The sequence below is a fragment of the Odontesthes bonariensis genome, chromosome 9 (genome assembly GCF_027942865.1).
Source record: "Odontesthes bonariensis isolate fOdoBon6 chromosome 9, fOdoBon6.hap1, whole genome shotgun sequence".
NCBI lineage: Eukaryota > Metazoa > Chordata > Actinopteri > Atheriniformes > Atherinopsidae > Odontesthes > Odontesthes bonariensis.
The window spans coordinates 1918070-1941095 of record NC_134514.1 but is presented as its reverse complement, the minus strand read 5'-3'; the positions used below and the strand labels follow the sequence as shown (position 1 = coordinate 1941095).

General features: G+C 43.9%; 1 protein-coding gene across 1 annotated transcript; it reads left to right on the top strand.

Moving 5' to 3' along the window:
* The first annotated feature begins 4253 nt into the window (after window positions 1-4253).
* ostn (osteocrin) lies at window positions 4254-16842 on the top strand. The gene is made up of 5 exons (XM_075472742.1): window positions 4254-4301; window positions 6335-6418; window positions 14258-14487; window positions 14566-14711; window positions 16133-16842. The coding sequence occupies exons 2-4, from the start codon at window positions 6335-6337 to the stop codon at window positions 14651-14653; spliced, it is 402 nt and encodes a 133-aa protein (XP_075328857.1). The 5' UTR covers window positions 4254-4301; the 3' UTR covers window positions 14654-14711; window positions 16133-16842.
* The last annotated feature ends 6184 nt before the right edge of the window (window positions 16843-23026 follow it).

Genomic DNA, 23026 nt, shown 5'->3' with positions numbered 1-23026 from the left:
CATTTTCTATACTCGCCCACTCAGGGCTGCGGGGGGGCTGGAGTCTATCCCAGCTGTCATTGGGCGAGAGGCGGGGTTCACCTGGACGGGTCACCGGTCCATCACAGAGACAACCAACCATCACACTCACTCCTAAGCCTCGTTCCCTCGTTCCCACAGTGGGCGGAGTGCGTGCTGAACCGTAAATAGCAAATAACAGCAAACATCCATAATGTGGAACCACCTCCCAGCTTCTTCAGCTTAATGCCACACTGGCTCGCGGTCCGGGTGAAACCACTCTCTGACATTTCTGCAGCAATCAGCTGGAAAACTTTTTGGTTTGGCCCAGCGCCATCGAGCTCCCGCTGCACCGCCTCCTCACCAACACCGGAGAGCAGAGCCTGGAACCGGTCCTGTGGGCTGGGTACCCCAAGCAGAAGGGCTACAGACATGGGAACGGGTTCCATGGTGACGGGTTCCATGGGACCGGCACGCTTTGGTGGGAGTGGAAACACTGAAATAAGCGAACCGGACTGAACCGACCCGTACCGGACTGCATAGTGGAAACGAGGCTTTAGTACCAACTGAGCCTCGTTTAATCACCTGAGAACTGCTGCTGACCGAGTCTTTGTGAGCGTGTCCTTGGTGCAGGACGCTGCATCATGTCAGAACATGACGGTGAGTTCTCTGAGCTCAGAGACCTCCACAGGCACCAGATCCCAGTCCAACACCTTTGATGTGGTGGAACAGGAGATCCGGATCATTGATGCCGTTGTGTCAACATGGACCAAAATGTCTGAGGAAAGCTTCATGTTGAACCAGTTCTGCAGGTGAAAGGAGGTCCAGCCCAGTACGAGCCTCATAAAGGGGCCGGTCAGTGTCTAAAAGCTGTGATTCATTTACGATTAATCGCGAGTTAACTCTCGATTAATCGCGATTAAACATTTGAATTGGATTATTTTATGAATAATCATGATTACAATTAATTGAATTCCAATTGGCTTGAATTGGACTTTATTATCTAAGTGCCTTGAGATGACATTTGTTGTATTTGGTGCTATATAAATAAAAATGAATTGAATTGAATTGATTGACAGCCCTCCCGAAAATATAAAAGCATTTTATCTGATAATGAAAATAATTCAAACAAACACTGAATCTGAGACGTCACGTTTAACCTCTGTTGGATTCGCTGAATATTTATTAAAATTAGTTTTTTTCAAAGTTTTATCTTTTTAACAAATCTACAGAAATTTCTGAAGTTCTGTTTTAAGGTTCTGAGTGCAGAATAATGTGAAATAAATTCATTTAAATCAGGCTCCAACATCACAAAACACAGAACTCAATGCTTTTAATCCAATTAATATATTACTTCCAGCTCAATCTATGTTATTATCTTCTTGGTGGAGATTTCCAGTTTTGTTTTGACCGATTTTCACTTAAAATTCGGAGATTCATCTTCACAGAGTTCGGGACGGAGGATGGTGTCACTGAGAAAACACACCTGGGTTACTAACAGTAATGACTCTGCAGCTAATGGCGGCGGAAACGCCCTCTAATTAGAGACGACCTTCTCCGCTCGGGGCGACGTCATGCTGCAGCTCACCCCGTCTTTCCTCTTTCCAGGACCGATGAGTCAGAACCAGAGGCGCTCTTAGATCAATAACGGTAGTTTCAACATGCAGCCTGGAAGCTGTGATCAGAACTGTTATATATATTATATTTTATTAAACATTATATTTAAAGTAGGGCTGGGCAACGATTAAAATGTTTAATCTAATTAATCACATGAGTTCCCTGATTAATCACGATTAATCGCATTTGTACGCAGAATCCAAAAATGAATCCAAAAGTAGCGTATAGCTTTTAGCATTTAGCTTTATTTTAAATGTGCTGCCATATGAATGAAAGTGCCATAACATTTGTTGTGCAAACACACTTTTAACATCAGCATCTTTCTGTAGTTTTTATGTAGAAGCCTCGCTCCACTGTCTGTTTCCTTGAATGACTTGCTGCTATCAGTTGTGTGTTTTGCCTTTAAGTGATATTTTAGACTGGAACTACTACGCTGAGAAGACAATTCAACTTGGCAGTGTTTACAGATGACTTTGGTTCTGTCGACTCCGCCGTCTGGAAGAACTTTAACATGAAAATGGCCGAGTAAAAGTTCCGTACCCTTCTCCATGTTTGGTGGATCCGCCGATTACTTTCTTTTCCTGTTCCACAGCAGACAGCAGCAGACTTTTACAGAATAAAAGCCTGTGAGCAACAGACTTTTACAGAATAAAAGCCTGTGAGCAACAGACTTTTACAGAATAAAAGCCTGTCAGCAACAGACTTTTACAGAATAAAAGCCTGTGAGCAACAGACTTTTACAGAATAAAAGCCTGTGAGCAGCAGACTTTTACAAAATAAAAGCCTGTGAGCGACAGACTTTTACAAAATAAAAGCCTGTGAGCAACAGACTTTTACAAAATAAAAGCCTGTGAGCGACAGACTTTTACAAAATAAAAGCCTGTGAGCGACAGACTTTTACAAAATAAAAGCCTGTGAGCAACAGACTTTTACAAAATAAAAGCCTGTGAGCAACAGACTTTTACAAAATAAAAGCCTGTGAGCAGCAGACTTTTACAAAATAAAAGCCTGTGAGCGACAGACTTTTACAAAATAAAAGCCTGTGAGCAACAGACTTTTACAAAATAAAAGCCTGTGAGCAACAGACTTTTACAAAATAAAAGCCTGTGAGCAACAGACTTTTACAAAATAAAAGCCTGTGAGCAACAGCCCATGAACACGGTGGCCTCCCCGCTCTCCATGTTAGCTTCTTGGTGGTGTTTTCTTCTTCTCTTCTACTTTTACCGGGTTTTGTTTTGTTCTGTTTTGTTGTTGAATGTGGCGCTAAAGTAACACGTCGCTGTCGCAGACGGCTGCGGCGCATCAGTCCCCATCAGGTCCGACTCATGTGGGAATGCAAACTGAAACAGTTCCCCTGGGGAAGGACGGTTATCAGAACGGAGTTCTTACGGTGCGTTCAGAGCGGACGTTACTCGCGCGAGTAAAAAACGAGTGAATAGCTCAAGGGGCTATCCATTTCATTCTCTCATCACCCATGGCTGATATAAGTACCATGGCGTCCTGGTACCTGCTGTGGCAGTCCGAGATTCGTCGGAAACGCACACGCCGTCGTGTCTGGGTCAGTGACATCATCCGGATGTGCATTCAGCTCGAAGAATTTCACCGCCTTCTCCAGGAGTTGCGTCTGCATGACGGCCGCTTCCAGCGGTGTTTCAGGCTCACCAGGCCCCAGTTTGATGACACCAACTACAGGCGCTCCATTTCAGCTGCGGAGCGCCTGTCCATCTGTCTCCACGTCTCTGTCGTCCAGAATCTCAACGCTGATCGGCTGTCTGACGCGAACATTTCGCCAAAGTTGGATTTTCTGAACTCGCGCGAATTCGCATCTTTTCACTCGCGCCGCCGGCTCGAATCCGCGTCCGTTCGCGTCTTTGCATTGACTTTGTATGTAATCACGTCGCGTGAACGATTCCGGTGTGAACGCACCGTTAGAACGGCTCTGTCCGAAAGCGGCTAATGGTACTCTTTGGTACCCGACCCGTACCGTTCTGAAAGTGGGCCAAGAAGAAATCCCCGGCACCACCGGCCTGAACCGTTGATGCGAGGCAGGATGGATCCATGCCATTTATGTTCCTTTATGAGCTCCATTTTGTGTCTTCTGTGATTTTTGGTGACTCTTTGGGCCGAGTTTTGGTCTTTTTCTTTCATTTTTGGAATCTTTCAGCTTCTTAAAGTATCTTTGAGATCTTTTTATAATAGTTATACATCTTTTTTTGAACTATTGTCACATTCATCAGATAACTTCTAACAACTGTGTGGTAAAAATCCCCAAAGTAAAGCCCTTGTTGTCCCTTTTCTCTCCTTGCTCTGCTCTTTATGAGCTTTCAGGAGGTTCTCAGCTCATGGAGGGGAACCTGCAGAAAGGGATCAGAGGTGTTTGCCCGCAGACGTAGAACAGAAAGCTTCCTTTGGGGAAATCTGATCTGACGGAGTCGCAGAGGATGGACTGTGTTTATTTTAACAGGCGAGGTGTGACCGCTCCCAGGAGCTTTCATTAACAGGTAATGGATCTGATGATGAAACGCCTCACGCACACGCACACAGAGTGGAAACGCAGCTCGGGAAGTGATGTCACCGCAGCGGAGGCTCCGGATTGGACAGGAGGTTCCCGAGCAGCTGCTATAAAACATGATGCAAAGCCTGAAGAAGACCCAGAGACCAGGAAGAGATCCAGCTCCACAGTCAAGGTACGAGCTCTGCTGCGTGTGCACGTGCGTGGGTGTGTGCACGGGTGTGTGCACGTGTGTGTGCATGTGTTTGTGCACGTGTGCATGTGTGTGTGATGCAGGTGCATGCAGGACCAAAAATCTGCAGGATTTTATTTCAGAGCTTGTTTTTATCTGAATCTGAAGTTTGATTTAGTTTGTTCTCACTGATTATTCACGACTTTGTGGATTTTTGGGATTATTTCTTTAAAAACAAAACTGAAAACAATAATGAATTGGATTGTTTTATAAATAATTACGAATACAATGAATTGAATTCCAATTGGCTTGAATTGGACTTTAGTATTTAACCCTTTGTGAGGTCTTAACATTGTGTTTACTCCCCTTTGTCCTACGGGTCAGAAATGAGCCGCCCTACCAAAGCCCCAAAATAAAGCAACTTAATTGAATTTTAAATCCAAAATCTATTTAGTATGATGAAACCACCTGTTATTTATCTATTCAACTCAACTCAATATATTTTTTATCATGTATTTTTTGTTACACAATACAAAAAGACAATCACCAGTTTTCAGGATTACACTTTTTTTTTTTTACTGTCAGTTGGACCAACAGTTTTCTTGTTTTCTCAGTTTTCTTTTACATAATAAAGGTTTATTATTGCTATTATATAAATGTGAAGTAATTACTTCTGAATTAATTATATTGAAAGGGAAAAAAACAGTGAACTTTTTTCTGCTGTTTAAATGTTTTTATAATTCACGGGTCAAAAATGACCCATAAGACAATCTTTGTACCCTAGTGGTGTACAGCCCACATGGAAACATAAACAGAAATAAAGTGTGACTTTTTCTAATGATGGGGTCCCTTTAGGAAAAGTTATAACATTTCAAGTTGGAAAAAGATAGTTTAGATAGTTGTATTTTTTCTACAGCTAAACATGGTGGTGGCTCACTTTGGACCCGCAGGACAACAGGAGGGTTAAGAGGCTTGAGATGACATTTGTTGTATTTGGCGCTTTATAAATAAAAATGAATTGAATTGAATGAGCGTCACTTCATCAGCATCTGCATGTGTAGGAGCGTGCACGGAGGAATGTGTGTGTGTGTGTGTGTGTGTGTGTGTGTGTGAGGGAATGCAGGAGTGCGCACGTCTGCAATCGTGCAAATGACGGTCAAAAGGCATTTATTTGCAGGAATGGAAAATGCTAAAATTAGCAGATGTTGCTGGACAATAAGTTTCAGGCGTCAGCTGAGCTAAAACGGGCTCCGTGTGTGTGTGTGTGTGTGTGTGTGTGTGTGTGTGTGTGTGTGTGTGTGTGTGTGTGTGTGTGTGTGTGTGGGGTTATGTGTAGTAATGGGGACATTAGACCTGACAGATCACCTCTTTGTGGGGACCAAATGTTTCTTCCACAGATAAAAATGTGATGGTTAGGTTTAGGGTGTGATTTTTTTTTTTTTTTACGTTCAGAGAAGCAACAAAAACAGTTCAGATTTATTTTATTTCATTTATTTTTGTGTTTGTGGTGTTTTTCAGTCTCTTTGCGCATGTTTATTGTAGCTTGTTGTTTTGTGGTGTTTGAGCCTAATTTTTGTAGTTTTGTGTCCTTTTTCCTTTAGTTATTTCTTCATAGTTGTTTATTGAACCTTTTGAGCTTTCCTTAATTCTGGTTGATTATTTTGTGATTCTAAATTACATAAAAAAAGAGGAAACATTCATATTTAGCTGTGGAATCCTGTTTTTGTGTACCTGTACTTGATGACTGATTCCTCAGGTCAGAGTTTCAACCGCTGGAGCTGATTTTAATGCTTTATTATTACCAAGTTTACAGGAATCATTTATCTGTCGACTGTGTTCTATTATTCGATTTTAAATCTGCAAAATAAGAATAAACTGTCGTAAAATTAAACCATTAATAACAAAAAATAAACTTGTAGAACACGAGAACGTACCTCAGTGCGTGCACTTAGAAGCAGAAAAGCTCCGTGCAGCTCTCGGCTCTGTCGGCCGTTCGATGGTTTGATTCCTTCGCTGGCTTGTTGTTGTGTTTGCAGATGCAGTTCTGTGGCGGTCTGCTGTTTTACTGCCTGCTGCCCATCACTGTTCTGCACTGCAGCGTCCAGCAGCCTCCTCCTCAGGTCAGAACACACACACACTGACCCGGCCCATCACAAAAACCCAAACCTAACTGAACAACAACGAGCCCGAGGCAGCAGGTTACATCCTGAACTCATTTAGGTTTCAGGCCATTTTCTGCATGTGTGAGAAGTTTCTGAAGGCAAAAAAACTAAGAAATCTTTACAAAAAGAAAGAAATGTTTGTTTTCTATAAAGAGATAAATATGAAATGTTTCCAAAATGTCGAGATGTCCTCACAACCTCAAAACGTCGAGATGTCCTCACAACCTCAGAAATGTCGAGATGTCCTCACAATGTCGAGATGTCCTCACAACCTCAAAACGTCGAGATGTCCTCACAATGTCGAGATGTCCTCACAACCTCAGAAATGTCGAGATGTCCTCACAACCTCAGAAATGGCGAGATGTCCTCACAACCTCAGAAATGTTGAGATGTCCTCACAACCCCAGAAATGTCGAGATGTCCTCAAAACGTTTAGATGTCCTCACAACCTCAGAAATGTCGAGATGTCCTCACAACCTCAGAAACATTGAGATGTCCTCACAACCTCAGAAATGTCGAGATGTCCTCACAACCTCAGAAATGTCGAGATGTCCTCAAAACGTTTAGATGTCCTCACAACCTCAGAAATGTCGAGATGTCCTCACAACCTCAGAAATGTCGAGATGTCCTCACAACCTCAGAAACATTGAGATGTCCTCACAATGTTGAGATGTCCTCAAAACGTTGAGATGTCCTCACAACCCCAGAAATGTCAAGATGTCCTCACAACCTCAGAAACATTGAGATGTCCTCACAACCTCAGAAACATTGAGATGTCCTCACAACCTCAGAAATGTCGAGATGTCCTCAAAACGTTTAGATGTCCTCACAACCTCAGAAACATTGAGATGTCCTCACAACCCCAGAAATGTCGAGATGTCCTCACAACCTCAGAAATGTCGAGATGTCCTCACAACCTCAGAAACATTGAGATGTCCTCACAACCCCAGAAATGTCGAGATGTCCTCACAACCTCAGAAACATTGAGATGTCCTCACAACCTCAGAAATGTCGAGATGTCCTTACAACCTCAAAACGTCGAGATGTCCTCACAATGTAGAGATGTCCTCACAACCTCAAAACGTCGAGATGTCCTCACAATGTCGAGATGTCCTCACAACCTCAAAACGTCGAGATGTCCTCACAATGTAGAGATGTCCTCACAACCTCAGAAATGTCGAGATGTCCTCACAACCTCAGAAATGGCGAGATGTCCTCACAATGTTGAGATGTCCTCACAACCCCAGAAATGTCGAGGTGTCCTCACAACCTCAGAAACATTGAGATGTCCTCACAACCCCAGAAATGTCGAGATGTCCTCACAACCTCAGAAATGTCGAGATGTCCTCACAACCTCAGAAACATTGAGATGTCCTCACAACCCCAGAAATGTCGAGATGTCCTCACAACCTCAGAAATGTCGAGATGTCCTCAAAACGTTTAGATGTCCTCACAACCTCAGAAATGTCGAGATGTCCTCACAATGTCGAGATGTCCTCACAACCTCAGAAATGTCGAGATGTCCTCACAACCTCAGAAACATTGAGATGTCCTCACAATGTTGAGATGTCCTCAAAACGTTGAGATGTCCTCACAACCCCAGAAATGTCAAGATGTCCTCACAACCTCAGAAACATTGAGATGTCCTCACAACCTCAGAAACATTGAGATGTCCTCACAACCCCAGAAATGTCGAGATGTCCTCACAACCTCAGAAATGTCGAGATGTCCTCACAACCTCAGAAACATTGAGATGTCCTCACAATGTTGAGATGTCCTCAAAACGTTGAGATGTCCTCACAACCCCAGAAATGTCAAGATGTCCTCACAACCTCAGAAACATTGAGATGTCCTCACAACCTCAGAAACATTGAGATGTCCTCACAACCTCAGAAATGTCGAGATGTCCTCAAAACGTTTAGATGTCCTCACAACCTCAGAAACATTGAGATGTCCTCACAACCCCAGAAATGTCGAGATGTCCTCACAACCTCAGAAATGTCGAGATGTCCTCACAACCTCAGAAACATTGAGATGTCCTCACAACCCCAGAAATGTCGAGATGTCCTCACAACCTCAGAAACATTGAGATGTCCTCACAACCTCAGAAATGTCGAGATGTCCTTACAACCTCAAAACGTCGAGATGTCCTCACAATGTAGAGATGTCCTCACAACCTCAAAACGTCGAGATGTCCTCACAATGTCGAGATGTCCTCACAACCTCAAAACGTCGAGATGTCCTCACAATGTAGAGATGTCCTCACAACCTCAGAAATGTCGAGATGTCCTCACAACCTCAGAAATGGCGAGATGTCCTCACAATGTTGAGATGTCCTCACAACCCCAGAAATGTCGAGGTGTCCTCACAACCTCAGAAACATTGAGATGTCCTCACAACCCCAGAAATGTCGAGATGTCCTCACAACCTCAGAAATGTCGAGATGTCCTCACAACCTCAGAAACATTGAGATGTCCTCACAACCCCAGAAATGTCGAGATGTCCTCACAACCTCAGAAATGTCGAGATGTCCTCAAAACGTTTAGATGTCCTCACAACCTCAGAAATGTCGAGATGTCCTCACAACCTCAGAAATGTCGAGATGTCCTCACAACCTCAGAAACATTGAGATGTCCTCACAATGTTGAGATGTCCTCAAAACGTTGAGATGTCCTCACAACCCCAGAAATGTCAAGATGTCCTCACAACCTCAGAAACATTGAGATGTCCTCACAACCTCAGAAACATTGAGATGTCCTCACAACCCCAGAAATGTCGAGATGTCCTCACAACCTCAGAAATGTCGAGATGTCCTCACAACCTCAGAAACATTGAGATGTCCTCACAACCCCAGAAATGTCGAGATGTCCTCACAACCTCAGAAACATTGAGATGTCCTCACAACCTCAGAAATGTCGAGATGTCCTCACAACCTCAAAACGTTGAGATGTCCTCACAATGTAGAGATGTCCTCACAACCTCAAAACGTCGAGATGTCCTCACAATGTCGAGATGTCCTCACAACCTCAAAACGTCGAGATGTCCTCACAATGTCGAGATGTCCTCACAACCTCAGAAATGTCGAGATGTCCTCACAACCTCAGAAATGGCGAGATGTCCTCACAATGTTGAGATGTCCTCACAACCCCAGAAATGTCGAGATGTCCTCACAACCTCAGAAACATTGAGATGTCCTCACAACCTCAGAAATGTCGAGATGTCCTCACAACCTCAGAAATGTCGAGATGTCCTCAAAACGTTTAGATGTCCTCACAACCTCAGAAACATTGAGATGTCCTCACAACCCCAGAAATGTCGAGATGTCCTCACAACCTCAGAAATGTCGAGATGTCCGCACAACCTCAGAAACATTGAGATGTCCTCACAATGTTGAGATGTCCTCAAAACGTTGAGATGTCCTCACAACCCCAGAAATGTCGAGATGTCCTCACAACCTCAGAAACATTGAGATGTCCTCACAACCTCAGAAACATTGAGATGTCCTCACAACCTCAGAAATGTCGAGATGTCCTCAAAACGTTTAGATGTCCTCACAACCTCAGAAACATTGAGATGTCCTCACAACCCCAGAAATGTCGAGATGTCCTCACAACCTCAGAAATGTCGAGATGTCCTCACAACCTCAGAAACATTGAGATGTCCTCACAACCCCAGAAATGTCGAGATGTCCTCACAACCTCAGAAACATTGAGATGTCCTCACAACCTCAGAAACATTGAGATGTCCTCACAACCCCAGAAATGTCGAGATGTCCTCACAACCTCAGAAATGTCGAGATGTCCTCACAACCTCAGAAACATTGAGATGTCCTCACAACCTCAGAAATGTCGAGATGTCCTCACAACCTCAGAAACATTGAGATGTCCTCACAACCTCAGAAATGTCGAGATGTCCTCACAACCTCAGAAACGGCGAGATGTCCTCACAATGTCGAGATGTCCTCAAAACGTTGAGATGTCCTCACAACCTCAGAAACATTGAGATGTCCTCACAACCTCAAAAATGTCGAGATGTCCTCACAACCTCAGAAATGTCGAGATGTCCTCACAACCTCAGAAATGTCGAGATGTCCTCACAACCTCAGAAATGTCGAGATGTCCTCACAATGTCGAGACGTCCTCAAAATGTCGAGATGTCCTCAAAACATTGAGATGTCCTCACAACCCCAGAAATGTCGAGATGTCCTCACAACCTCAGAAACATTGAGATGTCCTCACAACCCCAGAAATGTCGAGATGTCCTCACAACCTCAGAAATGTCGAGATGTCCGCACAACCTCAGAAACATTGAGATGTCCTCACAATGTTGAGATGTCCTCAAAACGTTGAGATGTCCTCACAACCCCAGAAATGTCGAGATGTCCTCACAACCTCAGAAACATTGAGATGTCCTCACAACCTCAGAAACATTGAGATGTCCTCACAACCTCAGAAATGTCGAGATGTCCTCAAAACGTTTAGATGTCCTCACAACCTCAGAAACATTGAGATGTCCTCACAACCCCAGAAATGTCGAGATGTCCTCACAACCTCAGAAATGTCGAGATGTCCTCACAACCTCAGAAACATTGAGATGTCCTCACAACCCCAGAAATGTCGAGATGTCCTCACAACCTCAGAAACATTGAGATGTCCTCACAACCTCAGAAACATTGAGATGTCCTCACAACCCCAGAAATGTCGAGATGTCCTCACAACCTCAGAAATGTCGAGATGTCCTCACAACCTCAGAAACATTGAGATGTCCTCACAACCTCAGAAATGTCGAGATGTCCTCACAACCTCAGAAACATTGAGATGTCCTCACAACCTCAGAAATGTCGAGATGTCCTCACAACCTCAGAAACGGCGAGATGTCCTCACAATGTCGAGATGTCCTCAAAACGTTGAGATGTCCTCACAACCTCAGAAACATTGAGATGTCCTCACAACCTCAAAAATGTCGAGATGTCCTCACAACCTCAGAAATGTCGAGATGTCCTCACAACCTCAGAAATGTCGAGATGTCCTCACAACCTCAGAAATGTCGAGATGTCCTCACAATGTCGAGACGTCCTCAAAATGTCGAGATGTCCTCAAAACATTGAGATGTCCTCACAACCTCAGAAATGTCGAGATGTCCTCACAACCTCAGAAACGGCGAGATGTCCTCACAATGTCGAGATGTCCTCAAAATGTTGAGATGTCCTCAAAACCTCAGAAACATTGAGATGTCCTCACAACCTCAAAAATGTCGAATGTCCTCAAAACGTTGAGATGTCCTCACAACCTCAGAAACATTGAGATGTCCTCACAACCTCAGAAATGTCGAGATGTCCTCACAACCTCAGAAATGTCGAGATGTCCTCACAACCTCAGAAATGTCGAGATGTCCTCACAATGTCGAGATGTCCTCAAAACGTCGAGATGTCCTCAAAACATTGAGATGTCCTCACAACCTCAGAAATGTCGAGATGTCCTCACAACGTTTAGATGTCCTCACAACGTTTAGATGTCCTCACAACCTCAGGAAGTAGAAACATCTCCATGTTGAAGATCCCACCGTCCCACGCTATCATGTCTTTTGAACTTTTTTGGGGACGTCCAAAGTTGCTTCCAAAAGTGATGAAATTTAAACTCGTAACTTTATTTAAAATTGCAACCATCAGTTTGTTACATCAGAGATGGATCAGAAAGGATCCTCAGCCTCTTTTATCTCGTGGTCCACATCTCTGATGATGGATAGTAAGTACCTGTGATTCACTTTGCTTTTTAAATGTGTTTATTTATAAACATCAGGTTTTTTTACTGAGATGACATTTGTATTTTCGACATATTTCTACTCTGTGATATTCATGCTTTTACTTTCCTGTTGGCTCTCAGAACAGAGACTCGTGTCCCTCAGTAACATCACATGTTATGAGACACCCGCAGAGACAGAATAACACCTGGAGGCACCAGAACTGATCAGCAGTGTCCATTCAGATCACACTGAGGGCCAAAATAAGCTCTCTCAGGGGCCCGGTGCTGATATCAGATGGTGTGAGGCTGTTTTCTGTTTAGTCTGGATGAAGCTTGATCCGTCAGAGTCTTCAGAGGCAGCGGGCGGACGGAAAGTCAGAAGCTGATCACTGCCGATTCACAACACCTGGCGTATGAAAACATCTGGAGACAGAGACCACCTGCTGCTGGGGTCGATGTTTTCTCTGCGGAGACTCCCTTTCAGAAAATAAAACACCGAGGAGAAGCCGGAAGCTTCGTTCGCGTCTTCATCAAAACATGGAGCCATCAGAGAGGAGAGTTTCATATTTTAAAGGGCCAGAAGCTGTATTTGGCCTTATCCTATACCGATTCATTTCAGTACATGACCCCGTCCTCTTTTAGCTTCAGTATTTAGCCTTATCCTGTCCCGATTCATTTCAGTACGTGACCACGTCCTCTTTTAGCTTCAGTATTTAGCCTTATCCTGTCCCGATTCATTTCAGTACGTGACCACGTCCTCTTTTAGCTTCAGTATTTAGCCTTATCCTATCCCGATTCATTTCAGTACATGACCTCGTCCTCTTTTAGCTTCAGTATTTAGCCTTATCCTATCCCGATTCATTTCAGTACATGACCTCGTCCTCTTTTAGCTTCAGTATTTAGCCTTATCCTGTCCCGATTCATTTCAGTACATGACCTCGTCCTCTTTTAGCTTCAGTATTTAGCTTTATCCTATCCCGATTCATTTCAGTACATAACCTCGTCCTCTTTTAGCTTCAGTATTTAGCTTTATCCTATCCCGATTCATTTCAGTACATGACCTCGTCCTCTTTTAGCTTCAGTATTTAGCCTTATCCTGTCCCGATTCATTTCAGTACATGACCACGTCCTCTTTTAGCTTCAGTATTTAGCCTTATCCTGTCCCGATTCATTTCAGTAAATGACCCCATCCTCTTTTAGCTTCAGTATTTAGCCTTATCCTATCCCGATTCATTTCAGTACATGACCTCGTCCTCTTTTAGCTTCAGTATTTAGCCTTATCCTGTCCCGATTCATTTCGGTACATGACCATGTCCTCTTTTAGCTTCAGTATTTAGCCTTATCCTGTCCCAATTCATTTCAGTACATGACCTTGTCCTCTTTTAGCTTCAGTATTTAGCCTTATCCTGTCCCGATTCATTTCAGTACATGACCACGTCTTCTTTTAGCTTCAGTATTTAGCCTTATCCTGTCCCGATTCATTTCAGTACATGACCACGTCTTCTTTTAGCTTCAGTATTTAGCCTTATCCTATCCCGATTCATTTCCGTACATGACAACGTGCTCTTTTAGCTTCAGTATTTAGCCTTATCCTATCCGATTCATTTCCGTACATGACCTCGTCCTCTTTTAGCTTCAGTATTTAGCCTTATCCTGTCCCGATTCATTTCAGTACATGACCTCGTCCTCTTTTAGCTTCAGTATTTAGCCTTATCCTATTCCGATTCATTTCAATACACGACCACGTCCTCTTTTAGCTTCAGTATTTAGCCTTATCCTATCCCGATTCATTTCCGTACATGACCCCGTCCTCTTTTAGCTTCAGTATTTAGCCTTATCCTATCCCGATTCATTTCAGTACATAGCCACGTCCTCTTTTAGCTTCAGTATTTAGCCTTATCCTGTCCCGATTCATTTCAGTACATGACCCCGTCCTCTTTTAGCTTTAGTATTTAGCCTTATCCTATCCCGATTCATTTCCGTACATGACCACGTCCTCTTTTAGCTTCAGTATTTAGCCTTATCCTATCCCGATTAACTCATCCTTGTGTTCCAGCACGTAGACCAGGCCGTGTTCGGGCCTCTGGGGGCCTTTCGGCGCCATCATGGGGGGACGAAGCCGGGACAGGAGCTTACGGCAAAGCTGCTCCGATTGGACGACCTGACGAGAACGGAGAATGACGTCATGGAGCCAAAGAGGAAGAGGAGTTTCCCTGGCAACGGCGCCCCGCTTGACAGGCTCTCCATCAGCTCCATGGAAACCAAACAAGGGTCGAGCAAGCAAAGGTGAGACGCGTCCGAACACCTGAGACCCCCCCAGGTGAAGTAAACTCATCACGAAACTCTTCTTCTTTGTGTTTACAGTAAGGCGGCGGAGCTGCCACGGCGTCGTGCCAACCCGCCCCCCGTGGACCGGATCGGGATGGGTCGCATACCAAGCAACAGAGGATAGGCCACGCCCCCTCCTTTTGAGAGCCCGCCCCCTCTCAAAGACGCCGTCCTCTGGACAGGTGAAGCGCCGCGGGTCGCTCAGGCTACATTTACACTGTCAGTTAAATGTTTTTGCTCTCGTGACAGGTCGGATATGTTTTTTGACCATGTAAATAGGACGAGGACGCGTGCACTCGGATATTTTGAGATCGGACACAGGCCTCCTTCTTATGTGGAAATTTATCAGATACGAATCGGATATGTGCGACCGCCGCGTAAACAGGCAGATCGGATATTCTCACACATTGCGTTCCAGGTTCCACACGTCATTAAATATGCGAGGATTTAGATTTTCTGTCGCACGTAAGCTAGTGAATGTGAGACGCATGAACATACAAGGAACATGTCGGAGGAGGTCAAAAGCAACGAGGCGCAGTGGACAGTTGAGGAAGTGACCCGTCTTCTCGGTCTTTGGGGAGAGGAGGAGATACAAACCAAAATTAAAGGCACCTATCGTAATAAATCAGTCTTTCAAGACATTTCTCACTTAATGGCGGAGAAGGCCTTTACGCGGACCTGGCTCCAGTGCCAAAGGAAAGTTAAGGCCCTAAAGACCAAAAATAAAGAAGTGAAAGACCAGAACAATCGAAGTGGAAGTGTCCAAAACTTCTCGTGTACCGCAACACCAGCATCACACCTATGTCCACCTCGTCCATCTGCCTCAGCAGCAGAGTTTGGTAAACACTTAAGGAGCCGTTTACACGGAAAGGAAAACGGGTTAAAAACGTAAAACCTTTTTGCGGATGCACTATATCGTTTAGATGGAAACGGCGTTTTGGGGGCATGAAAATGCAAAAAAGTGAAACCGCCCTCCAGAGTGGAATTCTTGAAAACGCTCCACTGTCGCGCCACCGTGTAAAGGATGAAAACGCAAAACTGCGTTTCTCGTCACATAGAAATGACGTGACGAGCATAATAAAGCGCCAGGAAACCGTGGAAACACATCAGTAGGCCATCAACATGTCCGTCCCTGCGGACTTTCAACTCGCCTTAGGCGCGGTAACTTCATCAGATAACAGCAATGATGAGCGAGAGCAGTAAAGAACAGACCAAAGTATGAACTACGTTCTCCAAATTCTTGAAGTTCATAGAGAGAGCAGGCGACCGAGCCAGCTGGCGTGTTTACTGCATCGATAAATAAATATGAAACGTCACACGTCTAAACGCAGATTTAAAAGTGAAAACGAAACGCCACTTTTGCGTTTTGGTTTCAGATCGTGTCCGTGTAAAGGTAGCCTGAGCAGACATGAGTGATGTTTCAGGTGATAGGCAAGTGTAAGCGTGTGAATCAGATATGAGTCACATTATTAAAGTACGTGTAACCACACGTTAAAAAAAATCGGATCTGGGCATCAAGACTTGCAGTGTAAATGAAGCCTGAGCCTCATTAATGATGGAAAGTAACTCTGAAAAACTCTGAAATGTCCCTTTAATTTCACAGACACACAGCGAGTCACCTGCTGAGCCACGCCCACCCTTCACCTGGACACGCCCACTTCTTTAAAACACACAGCCATGATGGTGCTTTCAGGTGCGGCTCCGCCAAGTCAGCATCCAGGACCGAAACTTTCTGCGGCTCCTTTAAATGTTCCTTAAAGAATATCTAAACAAGATTAAAGTAAAAGATGCTCAAAGTTTATTTACAGAGATGCTGAAACGTTTTCTAAAAAAAAGCTTAAATTTGTTTTTTATTTAACAGACAGAAGAACAAAGAAAAAATATCTTCAGTGTCTTCACTGAAATCTAAATCTGACATTTTCAGCTTTTCATTTCGTTTAATTAAACATGAAGACGGCCTCAAATGTTCAAATAGGGTTCATTTTAATCAAATCCATCCTTAAATATTTAATTTCTTCTCCTCCTCACACAAAAAAAGCCGTCTTTTGGGCGTCCCCTGAATGCACCATCGCTGTGACTGACCGGAGGCCTCGACCCCGAACTTCTGACACAACTTGAGTTTCCTGCTCGTAGTTTAGTTTCCAGCTGAGCAGCAGGTTTCCGCTGCGACTCGTGCACACTCACACACTGATGGCAGCTTCAAGCTGATATTAAAGGAGACATTTTCTGCCCTTTTTTAAAAAAACAATCTGACACCATTTTCTTATTGAGATGTTTGAGACAGATTTAAGATTAAAATATTTGTTGGTTTAAGCACAGCGGCTCTCTGTCTCAGCATGTTTCAACACCTCTGTGTTAACAGGCCAATTAGCCAGCTAGCATCTGCTGCTAGCTTGCTAAGTGACTGATATATGACGCCCTGATATATGCTCCCAGGAACAGGAAGCAGGAGTTTTACACTTCAGACGCCCTGATATATGCTCCCAGGAACAGGAAGAAGGAGTTTTACACCTCAGACGCCCTGATATATGCTCCCAGGAACAGGAAGAAGGAGTTTTACACCTCAGACGCCCTGATATATGCTCCCAGGAACAGGAAGAAGGAGTTTTACACCTCAGACGCCCTGATATATGCTCCCAGGAACAGGAAGAAGGAGTTTTACACCTCAGACGCCCTGATATATGCTCCCAGGAACAGGAAGAAGGAGTTTTACCCCTCAGACGCCCTGATATATGCTCCCAGGAACAGGAAGAAGGAGTTTTACACAGACGCCCTGATATATGCTCCCAGGAACAGGAAGAAGGAGTTTTACACCTCAGACGCCCTGATATATGCTCCCAGGAACAGGAAGAAGGAGTTTTACACTTCAGACGCCCTGATATATGCTCCCAGGAACAGGAAGAAGGAGTTTTACACCTCAGACGCCCTGATATATGCTCCCAGGAACAGGAAGAAGGAGTTTTACACCTCAGACGCCCTGATATATGCTCCCAGGAACAGGAAGAAGGAGTTTTACACTTCAGACGCCCTGATATATGCTCCCAGGAACAGGAAGAAGGAGTTTTACACCTCAGACGCCCTGATATATGCTCCCAGGAACAGGAAGGAGTTTTACACCTCAGACGCCCTGATATATGCTCCCAGGAACAGGAAGAAGGAGTTTTACACCTCAGACGCCCTGATATATGCTCCCAGGAACAGGAAGAAGGAGTTTAACACCTCAGACGCCCTGATATATGCTCCCAGGAACAGGAAGAAGGAGTTTAACACCTCAGACGCCCTGATATATGCTCCCAGGAACAGGAAGAAGGAGTTTTACACCTCAGACGCCCTGATATATGCTCCCAGGAACAGGAAGTAGGAGTTTTTACTGAATACGTCACCTTTAAGTTCAGCAAACAGTTGGAGAAGTTCCTACAGAGCTCATATAGAAATATAAGAAAGTCATATTTGAACTAATTCAGGTTGACTTTGAATCAAAGTTACCAGATAAAATCTTAATTTACAGACGTATCACATCGGTCAAAATTTTGCTAAACATTTCTTAATTTTGACTAATTCAGAATGAAATCTTGAGATTTCATCTTTATGGGTCATGTCTTTGCATCCCAGGATAAAAACAAGCTCGCAGCACATTTCTATGAGTTATGCACATCAGACAGATCTGTAAATGGGTTCTACCCCCTGATATACCCCCTGCCCTCCATCACTGCTGTGCAGATGGACTTTAATGAGCTGAACATGTTCACCCTGTCAGTGTGTCGGTGTGTTAAATGACTTCCTGTCGGCAGGTACTGCGTCAGTACCGTGAAACGCTCACTGATTCTGTTTGGAAACGCTTCTGTCTGCCTGAGTTTAACTGAGCTTTAATAAAGAAAAATGACCAAAGACACGAATCTGTTGTGTTGTTTGTGGGAAAACACACCCCGATTTCAGCTTTTCACCCTAAATCTGAGTCCTGAAGGAGTCACAGTAATCTGATACATCTCTCTCTTCACGTATAAAACATAAAATATGTTTGATTGCGGCTCCATTGAGGTGAGTTACAAACTGATTTATAGGAAACACTTTGTGGACCATAAAAATGATGGATGAGGTGCTTCAAAGTCCAATATCAGAGAAAGCTGTTACATCGAGCCGTGTTGGATGGTTAACCCTCAGCCTCCCATTATCCCAGTTTAAACCACTTAGATTTAGTTTTGTTTGGTTAAAAACTGTCAAACCAAAGCAAGAGATGGAGAAACCAGAAAAGGAGAAAGAGGATGGACCTTTCTTACAGCAATTTAATCCCTCAAATTAATATTTATTCATTTATTATTTATCAAAATAAGGAAATCAGAATACCTCCAGATGTATTCAGCAATGGGCTTATTATATAAAGTGGGTTCTATGAGTCACTATATTGATAAAAAAAGATGTGTTCGCATATTGAAACCGATTAAAAATGTGATTCTTCTTCTTACACTCAACAAATATGTTTAACTTTTGGTTGTGAGGATTAGAAATGGACTGAGGTGTTATTTTAAAGAGTTTGAGGGTAGAACTGTACTAAACTGGTTCAAAACATACTTAGAGAACAGGAAGTACTTTGTTACAAAAGGTAACTTTACATCTGAGCACAAGAATCACATGTGGAGTTCCCCAAGGTTCCATCCTGGGACCTCTTCTGTTTAACATCTACATGCTCCCACTGGCACAGATTATAAAAAACAACAGAATAAACTACCACAGCTATGCAGATGACACGCAGATATATATTACAATGTCACCAGGAGACCGAGGCCCTGTACAGGCTCTTGGTAAATGCACTGAGGAGATTAATGACTGGGGCTGTGTTCAAAACCGCCTACTTCTCCTACTTCTCCTTCTAACTTTAACTTTTTTTAAGTTCCCGGATGCATACTAGATTCTCCTAAATGTTGGGTATGCATCATGAGGTTACTACTCATACTCAAACTACCCAAGATGCAACGTAACGTGACGATCGTCATTTCCTGTCAAAACGGCAGTTTCAAGCTAGCTACAACGAGGGTAGGTTCACTTCCTGTTTTCAAAACAAAAGCACCAATTGTATGGTAATGGCTTTCCCTGTGATAAAAGGCAACGGGTATTTTATTTTGTGAAAATAACCGGAAGTGTGTTAGCTCACTGCGGCTAGCTTTAGTAGCGCCGAATTCGTGGGAACAAAATGGTAAACAGCCGGTATTTTGTCAGGTTTTCAACACGTTGGGGATCTAAACGACTACTTTCTCACCTGAAAATGTTTCAAATGTTGCTAAAGTTTACAGAGTTTAGAGCTTAAGGGAAATCAGCTTCAGGCCGGCTGATTTCAGCTCGGGCAGGAGCGAAATGCATTGTGGGTAAACACACTGCATACGGTCTGATCGCTAAGTATGCAGTATGTAGTATGCAGTATGTAGTCTGCAGTATGAAGTATGCAGTATGAAGTATGTAGTATGCAGTATGTAGTATGCAGTATGTAGTATGCAGTATGCAGTATGTAGTATGCAGTATGTAGTATGCAGTATGAAGTATGTAGTATGCAGTATGTAGTATGTAGTATGCAGTATGTAGTATGCAGTATGTAGTATGCAGTATGTAGTATGCAGTATGTAGTATGTAGTATGCAGTATGTAGTATGCAGTATGCAGTATGCAGTATGTAGTATGCAGTATGTAGTATGTAGTATGCAGTATGTAGTATGCAGTATGCAGTATGTAGTATGTAGTATGCAGTATGTAGTATGCAGTATGCAGTATGTAGTATGTAGAAGGCGGTTTCGAACACAGCCTGGATGTGCCACAACTTTCTCCAGCTAAACAAAAACAAAACTGAGGTAATTGTCTTTGGAGCCAAAGAGAAACGATTACAGGTCACCACAGAACTTCAATCTATGCACCTAGAAACTACCAACCAGGCCAGAAATCTGGGTGTAGTGATGGACTCAGACCGATATTTATCTACCTAAAAAGTCAGTTAGACACCTGCAGCTTATTCAGAACTCTGCTGCTCGAGTCCTCATTACATTACATTACATTACATTACGGTCATTCTGCAGACGCTTTTAACCAAAGCGACTTACAATAAGTGCGTTCAACATCGGTAGGCAAAAGAACTTCAGGTCACAAGAAATCATAAGTGCATTTCCTTCTAATACCAAACAGCTAAGAGCAAAACTAGTGCTAGAGTAAGTGCGATAAATCAGGTACCTAGACACATGGGAAGACAATTTAGAAAACAAAGACAATTTAGGATTCAATATAAACACAAGAAACTTGTGCTAAAGAAAATAAAAAATTAAAATAAAATAAAGGACCAGACTCAGTGAATAATTCCCTATAATATAGATCAGTGAGCAGTGCTGACCAACATGTCATAGGGGTCATCAGGTGGGAACTTCCTTCCATCAGTGTTTCGTCTAATTGGGCCCAATTAGCCTCCAGGGGGCTAGACAGTGATCACTGGCGTCCCAGAGTCACCCCCCTAATGCCAGCCATCACTGCTCCTCACACCACAACCACCATAATCTACCCCAGCCTCTCACCAACTGCACACCAGTCACAGCGGGGTGGGGATGCAAACCCTGGTTCGGGTAGGGGGTAATGAAAATATAGAGGGTGCCAGTGGTGGAGGAAACGATAAGTGCATAAGGAACTAGGACAGAGGAGGGTAGTTTTCCTTGAAGAGATGGTTTTCAGCCTGCGGCGAAAGATGGGCAGCGACTCAGCTGTCCTGATATCAGTCGGGAGATCGTTCCACCATCGGGGTGCCAGAACAGAGAAAAGCCGTGACCGTGTCGATCGTGCGCAGGGACCGCTGAGTGACGGGGCAGCCAGGCGCCTGGTGGCCGCAGAGCGAAGTGGTTGGGCGGGGGTGTAGGGCTGGACCTCAGCCTGGAGGTATGAAGGAGCTGTTCCTTCCACTGCCCTGTAGGCCAGCACCAGAGCCTGAAACTGGACCTCAGCCTGGAGGTATGAAGGAGCTGTTCCTTCCACTGCCCTGTAGGCCAGCACCAGAGTCTGAAACTGGATGCTGCAGCTACAGGGAGCCGGTGTAGAGAGCGGAGAAGGGGAGTGGTGTGGGAAAACTCGGGGAGGTTGAACACCAGACGAGCAGCAGCTTTCTGAACCAGCTCCAGAGGTCTGATGGCAGAAGCCGGGCGCCAGCAAGGAGGGAGTTGCAGTAGTCCAGGCGGGAGATGACCAGAGCCTGGATGAGCACCTGCTGCCTTGTCGGTGAGGAAGGGGCGAATCCTCCGGATGTTGTAGAGGAGGAATCGGCAGGAACGGGTCACTGATGCCATGTTTGGCGAGACCAAAGAAGTGGAGCACATCAGTCCAGCTCTGAGGTCTTTACACCGGCTGCCTGTCCATCAGAGGACAGACTTTAAAGTTCTGATGCTGCTCTATAAAGCTCTGAATGGTCCAGGACCAGAATGCATCAGTGACCTCCTGACCCAGTGTGAACCTTCCAGACCCCTCAGCTCATCTGGATCCGGTCTTCTATCAGTTCCCAGAGTCAGAACCAGACATGGAGGAGCTGCATTCAGCTTCTATGCTCCACATGTCTGGAACAAACTCCCAGAAAGCCTCAGATCAGCTGAAACACTCAGTGTGTTTAAGTCCAGGCTGAAGACACACCTATTTTCAGCTGCATTTGAATAAAGCTGAAAACTTAATCACATTTTAACTTCTGATTTTATCTATTGTTCTTATTTGTTTAAAATCTAAATCCTGCTTTTTATTTCTACTGTTTTAATGTCTCTGTAAAGCACTTTGAATCACTTTGTTGTTGGATTGTGCTGTACAGATAAACCTGCCTTGCCTAGAAACACGGTCCTGAAGTCAGAATAAGAACACAACATGGCGCCCAAACTGTTAAAATCTGCACAGAAGTTTTAGTTAAGATGTTACAAACATATTAAATGATGTTTTCATGCACATACAGCCTCGGTGCTGGCTGGATCCTTATTATATGGCACCTCGATTCATCCCAAACTGAAATCAGCTTCCCATTCTCCATAAACCCTCAGGTTCTGGTGCCATTAGACTTTTATCCAATCAGCCTTTAAGGATCAGACTCCAGCTCCTCCCTGTTATCCACATGGAAACTTCTGGGTCCCACAAACCAACTGGTGTCCATTTAACTCTGCAGTCTGTGGGTTTCACCGTGTAATTTTACAGGAAATGATCCGTACATTTGGGGTAATTCAGTAGAAAATATGAACATAAAACCTAGATTTTCATCAAGTTTGCAACATGATGAAGCATCAAAACTGGCCTTTAAGACTTGGTTTGGTGTAAACTGACTTTATAAAACATTATATTTCACATTATGATATCAGTCTGTGGATCCAAAGGTCAATTCTAACACTTCCAAAAGCCAGATTTTGGTCTTTCTGACCCAAATGAAGAAGCAGAAAGTATAGTTTCCTTATTACACATTCAGTTAAAGTGCAATGACTTAAGTGAATGACATTAAAGAGCTCTAAAGGCAG